The 7,020-nt window shown below is 36.8% G+C and overlaps 1 protein-coding gene across 2 annotated transcripts; it reads right to left on the reverse strand.

The window, feature by feature from the left end:
• Positions 1 to 224: 224 nt before the first annotated feature.
• meak7 (MTOR associated protein, eak-7 homolog) lies at positions 225 to 6,811 on the reverse strand. 2 transcript variants are annotated; one of them, XM_079873430.1, is made up of 8 exons: positions 6,726 to 6,811; positions 6,369 to 6,534; positions 5,054 to 5,284; positions 4,189 to 4,333; positions 3,237 to 3,635; positions 2,059 to 2,177; positions 1,794 to 1,976; positions 225 to 1,692 (listed from the first exon to the last, which is right to left on the reverse strand). In XM_079873430.1, exons 2-8 carry the CDS (start codon positions 6,528 to 6,530, stop codon positions 1,573 to 1,575), a joined length of 1,359 nt encoding a protein of 452 aa, XP_079729556.1. In that variant the 5' UTR covers positions 6,531 to 6,534; positions 6,726 to 6,811; the 3' UTR covers positions 225 to 1,572. The 2 variants fall into 2 exon arrangements, with proteins under 2 accessions (XP_079729556.1, XP_079729557.1); XM_079873431.1 differs by having other exon boundaries at positions 6,689 to 6,760.
• Between the last annotated feature and the right edge of the window lie 209 nt (positions 6,812 to 7,020).

A 7,020-nucleotide genomic window follows, 5' to 3' on the forward strand; every position in this document is an offset into this window, starting at 1 on the left:
TGGATGCAAAAAATACAAAGTATTAGGCTACCATGATAACCCACTGTAAATATCTAACCCACTCACTTCATCTTGAAAAAGTGTAATTTCGACCTAAAAACCAAAGTGGTTCACTTATTTAATATCCATGTTGTATAGTACATTATTAGGATTGTTCATTGTTTAATAATATTAAAAACAGTGAGTGACTGCAAAAGAACCATTACTAAAAGCAGCAAACAATAAACAGTAATCTGCACATTTTATTAATACAGCGATGCATGCTGGAAACTCCAGTAGGCCTACAGCATCTATCAAAGTTACACTTTACTGTCAAATTATTGTGGAAACAAAGTTCCTTTTTTTTTTAATTGCCATTATTACATGGTTTTGTAATTTCCCATTGTCAATCAATAGTAATTCTTTTACATTTTCATTCTGAGAATTACATTTATGTATTTGGTGCTTTCTGGGTTTTAACAATTCATAAGAAAATAATAATAATAACTATAATGTACATTTCCTGAAAAAAATGTGAGTGGTGCTTACAGTGGCAAAACTCGGCACTCGGTTGCTAGGGTGTGGCTATACAGTTACCATGGTAATATTCACAGACTGGTTTCCCAACCGAAACAAACGAGCCCATATGTCTAGTCTATAATATATTCTCTGAGATATAGCTTATTCATGTGATTGTACGGTTTCTAGGGTAATCTTTATGGTTACTAGGGTTTGCTTATACAGTTTATGGCTTGATATTTAAAGACTGTTTGCCAGTCTGAGTCGAAAAAGGCCAACTCTGTGTTTCTACAATGTTCTGGTGCTGAGATTTTGCTTGTTAATGTTGTTTAATGGTTACTAGGGTCCCGTAACTGGCTGCTAGGGCGTGGCTATGAAGTTGAAGTTGTTATGAAGCTGCTTGATAGGCCGAGTCAAAAGAGCCCAACCCCAAGTCTCTCTGACCTTCTGATCCAAAGATATGATCTTTCAAATTTTTTGCTAATGTTAAGTCTATGGAACTTTTTTCGGCTGATTTATCGCCCACTGGACGAACATCGTACACCCAATGGCTTATAAAAGTCATAGCACACCTCTCCTCAATAAACTGGTCGATTTGACACTTCATTGATGGGTCTACGACAAATGGTGCGTGAGGAGTAGCGTGCCAAAGTTTAAGTATGAGCAATAACATTGGCAAGCACCATTAATAATAATTTCCATTTTCCAATCTTTCAGTTTACAGACACTAAAGTTATCAGTCAAGACAAAATGCAACCACATAATGACCAGATATTTGATAAGAAATGTAGAATCCAGTCACACATTGTCAATACTCAGTGTTAAACAGTAGTCAGGCAGAACATCTTGTGTGCACATTTTAATATTTCACAGAAAGCAGGAAACCAGCTCCTTGATTTTGCATATCCACATAAAAACTGCAGTGTAATAACACCTTAATAAGTGGTTCTTAACAGTGTGGTTTCTTCATCATTCATATTAGTGTAAAAACACAAACCAAACCAAACCAAACCAAACACTTAAAAGAAACACTGCTAGTTTGATCTCCATGTTGTCTTCATCTTTTTTCCATCCTCACTGTCCCTCATCCTCCTCAGGTTCTCGGAGGCCTTGGCTGTGCAGGGTCTTCCCTGTCATTTCCATCATGGCCTGTACTTCAGGATCTGCATCTAGTATGCTTTTCTTCTTCTCATCCTGAATGTCAAGATCAGGAACATTTCAATTTTGCATTTCAATTTTTTAGTATCAAAAATGCAAACCCAAAAAACTATAAAATTCAGCATATTATCACAGACCTGTTCCTGTTCTTCAGGTAGCTGCCCAACGCCCCACATCTCCACGGTGTCCAGTTTGAATTCCTCGTCTCCTGAGAGCTGAGGACTGCCGTATGTAGTGCACCGTGGTCGAGCCCTGCTGTGGCCGTGTCCAAAATCGCAGTCCAACCACAAGCCGAAATAGCCATGCTGACCACCCATACCCTAAAAAAGAGAAGTAACAATGTAGTTTTGTTTTGCTCCATGGTATTGTAAAGCCTTGAGCACTGTTTAATATTGATCTCACCAAGCCATTTGGCATGGTCTGCTGGCCCTGGTTCAAGTACATGTAATGATTGTTATAGCCTGTACAGGTGAACACTCGCATGTAGGGAGAAATAGAGAAGAGGAAGCTCCTGGAATCGCCTAGTGCAAAAAGAAGAAAACATTGATTGTAATGTATAAAGGTGTGTTCACACCATGTCAGAATTAACTAATTACGAGATTTTGTAAGCGTTCATGGCCTCATAGAACTTGTAATTACAATTTGTAAACTCTGACACTCTTAGAAAAAAAAGGTTCTATATAGAACCTTAAAGGGTTCTGTGAGGCACTTCATATATAGAAGCGACTTTTGTAAACATTTAAGACACTTCTCCTTATTGAATTTATCCCATATAGAACCTTTTTGGTAGAGATGCACCGATGTATCGGCCAACTATTTAATGAAGTTTTATTAACTAAGTTCGGGAGGTGCATGTTCAGATAATTAACACGAGTGGATAGCACTCAGCAATCAATGACAAGAGGGTATATATAGACTCAGCAGTCTTACGTCGATCCATTGACAGTTTGCAGCATCCCCCCACCACCCCTTCTCCACACTTCTAGTTCTAAACACTTACATGCGGGGGGAGTACTCTGGGTTCGGGCTGAATTCCGAGCTCGGAGCCCTCCCTCCGGACAGCACGCCAAATACGCATTAAATCTTACTCCCTCAAAATTATATGTAAGTGTGAACTCGTGAAAAAGCAGCTGATGATCAGGGCCAATAATATCCTGTCAATCAAAATGGTGCGGAAAAACGTCTTCAGACTGCAACTCATACTGTGTGTGAAGAAAATCTCTCTTGTGTTGAATTTAGGGCAAATTAACATGACAATAAAGCATTAACAGTTAAAAAATAGCTACCTTAAAGCAGGCTCTATTTGAACCTATAAATCACCCATAGTTCAAGCCAGTAGTTTTCCCACGGAATGGGGTTACTTTTACACTGTCCTTTGATCTAAGAGTGTATATATCGATGTACCACCTGACTGCTACAGAGCCATTTTGGCACTGACGGTGTTGCCGTAGAAACACATAATTTTGAATCCGAGGATGTGAATGGCTCCGACTCTGGGTTATCATCTCATAATTACCACAATTATGACATGGCATGAACACAGCATAACATTGTATATGGTTTAATCCTTCTGAACTCACCCTGAAACTGAGGCTTGACCTCCCAGCTTTGAGACGCAAAGCCACCAAAGATATGACCTTTAGTGTCTTTTACCAACATGACAGTGGGACCCCGACTTTTGCAGTTGCCCACCAATCGGGTGAAGCTTTCCCCGTGTATGTTTGTAGAGAATAACAACCTCCAGGGGGCGCTATGTCCCTCTGGTAGTTGAGGGGACAGGAACATCAGAAGAGGTAGATTCAAGATACATCGGAGGTCACTCCAGGGAGCGTACCGACACGGGGGCAAGAGAGTTGGGGGAGGACGAGAGGGCAAACCAACTCCTAGCCCCTCACCAATCAGAAGCTCCAAGAACATGGCCATTGCTGGGATCCGGAAAATCCAGTCTTCCAGACATGGAATGTCACACGTACTCTGGTCTATTGAAGCGATAAGGACTAATTATATTAAATAATCCTCTTGCTGTGCACTGCAACTGTTAGTTAAAACAAGGTAACACTTCACAATAAGGTCCCATTAGTTAATGTTAGTTAATACATTAATGTTAATAAAAATACAGCTGTTCATTGTTAGTTCATGTTAGCTCAGGTCCATTAAATAATATTAAAAGATACAATTTTTGATGTTGAAATTAACTAACTAAAATTAATAAATGCTTTAGAATCATGTTTTCACTGTTAGTTCATGTAACTAATGTAGATAACTGATGTTAACAAATGGAATTATTGTAAAGCGTTAAGCAAAAACAAAAGCTATTAAAAATTACTAAGCATAAAATTGTAAAATATAAAAATAAAAGCTAATTCAAAATATTAATAAATATTTTAATAGTATATAAATACTACTAAAAGAACACCTCTTATTTAAGAGATTTATCCAAATGGTTCACATTCACATTATTTAAAAATACACTTCATTCATTTTCATTTGGATTTAATCTAAAACAGCATTTACTGTGATTCTGATACAAACCTGAAGATTTTAATTCAGAGGTCAAATGTTCTGACAGCAGTTTAACCCCTTGATGGCCATCAGCCATGCGATCGGGTTGCCAACCTCGCAGATGCCCCCTGTGGACTAGAGTCTGCACTGCCGCTGAAACCAGGTCTTCCACAAACTATTTCATAAACATTAAATTACCACAATAAGATATTAAAAATTATTTGGAAATTGTATTGATGCTTCATTGTTAAATTGACTTTGTGGGTTTAAACAGTCATGAGCTTAGGCCTAGTCCTAGACAAAAAATACACATTTGAGCTGTTTTAACAGAAAGCAACCTGCACTGATATATCCTTCTTAAAATATGTCAGTGCCATTGTTTTGTCTCAAGATGCACACCAGTAATGTTTTTTTTTTTTCTAAGGCATGTTTATAAAAGCTACAGAAATGTCCTAATTGATCTAAGGCCGAATCCTGGATTAATCTAAGCCCTATCTGTGAAACCGGGCCTAGTTGGTTTATATTTTCAGGCCTATGTTTAACAGTGTTAATGAAATCAACTTTGGTTATTGAAATGAAGCTGAAATAAACAAAACAAAAATCACATTATAACTATTAGCTGAAAAACTTAAACAAAACTTAGAAAATATGCCCTGCCAACTAAATGAAATAAGTACTAAAATTACTAAAACTTAACTGAAATAAAAATTAATTAAATCTATATAGAGATATTTCTATCTATATAAAAATATATAAATATGAAAAACTAATAAAAATGACAAAAGCACATAACAACTAAACCGTAAACTAAAATTAAAGTGAAAACTAAAAAAATAATAGTACATAACACTTAATACTGAAACCCTTTATATAATTAGATTTTGGTGATACTTACACCTCTGATCTGCTCAGCTGTGGTAGCAGTAGCCTTTGCACCCTCTGCCATTGCCAAGACCAAAGGTGCACGTTCCTCTGCTGTTCCTCTGAGAATATCTGCCAGGAAAATAACCAACTGCTCACGACTTACACCATCACCAGGGGGCAGTGGCACTTCTGGATCAATGCTGTGTATGCCATGGAATACTCTCTTTATCATTGATTCTGAGGACATCTTTCCCATTGTCATCTGAAACAAATAATAAAAAATAAAAAAACAGCAAAAAGTTCAAATCAATGTATCTTAAGTTTGCAAATGCAATCCAAAGAGAAAATGTTTGACAGATCTGCATCTGTTCACCAGCCATAACAATTACATTATTGATTTTTAGGCAGATTATTATTAGATATTCTACAATACTGTTCAGCCTTCTTACAAATGACTTCAGACAGCATTTAACTGGACATCAATGATTTATGATTGTCCCACTGATGGGTAAGAAATTATGCGGTAGACTTAGGAATATGTGGAAATTCACTACGGTTTTTCAATCGTTCAGTTCAAGACAGTGTTATTTTAGTAACACTGAAAAACTGTTATAGTTTTTATTAATATTCTGAATTTATTTTTTTAATATATATTTTCTGTTTATATATATATCAATTGTATTTCAGTATTAGTTATTTTAGTAAGTACATCAAGTTCAAATAAAAGAAAATGAGAAATGTTGTATTTGCATTGTTGGCAACTAGCTAATATAAAATAAGTTAAAGGGGTTTTTTATATCTTTATTTCAGTTAACATTTATTTTATTTGAAGTACAAAAACATTTTAGTTTTAGTTAACAATAATAACAGTGTTGTGATGTTCATCACACCGGGACACAAAATCATTAAAAGGATAGTTCACCCAAATATGAAAATTCTGTCATCGTGACATTTACTCACCCTCAGGTTGTCCTAAACCTGTATGAATTTCTATCTTCTGCTGAACACAAAAAAATATATTTTGAAGAATATGGGTAACCAAACAGTTGATGGACCCCATTGACTCCGTATGGGGGGGAAATTACTATGGAAGTCAATGGGGTCATCAACTCTTTGGTTACTGGCATTCTTCAAAATATCTTCTTTTGTGTTCAGCAGAAGTAAGAAATTCATACAGGTTTAGAACAACTTGAGGGTGAGTATATGATGACAGAATTTTCATTTTTGGGTGAACTCTCCTTTTAAGGATAATATATACACGCACATACACAAATATAATTCAAATTAATTAAATTTGAGGTTTAACATAATTAGTTTAATGCTTATGCCACAGCTGCTCACCTTACCTTCAGCATGTCTAGGGATAAAACCTTCCCCGTTTTTCCAGATGAAGAAGCGGAGGAGCCAGTTCCATGAAGCCTGTCAAATGTCCCCTCTATAACGGGTCTTTCATCCGGACGAAAACGAGCCAGTCGTTTCTGCGCTACAACACTGTCGGTGTTCCCCATCACCCTGAATGGAAAACACGAATGAATGTCAACTTAAATGAATTAATTCATGGAATTTAGTCTGACTGTCATGGGCACAAATTAATTCATAAAAACATGCTTAGTTTCAGCTGCTGACTGAAACAAGCGCTCAGGGGAAACTCTGAAATACAACGAACAATTGAGTTCTGAAAAACTGAAGTGAGATCTTCAGACCTGGTCAGTGGTTCAGTTTGACATTTCGACTCACGATGTAAACACCAGGTAAACACACACAAAAAATAATTTCCGGGTTCTGCACTACATCACGCGCAGAGGACCAATGACTGCAGAGAAACTTCAAACCGCGCTGTGATTGGCTGGATCAGGTTGCGTCATCCGCAGAGTGCTAGACTGCTAGTTGGTTTCTGGAGGCAAATTAGTTGGAATTTGTTACACACAAAAAAAAATACAAACAAAGGATACTGTTACGCCAGATGGTTTGGTGTTGATGTAGCTACTTTTATCTTAG

Source organism: Squalius cephalus (assembly GCF_949319135.1).
Source record: "Squalius cephalus genome assembly, chromosome: 6".
NCBI lineage: Eukaryota > Metazoa > Chordata > Actinopteri > Cypriniformes > Leuciscidae > Squalius > Squalius cephalus.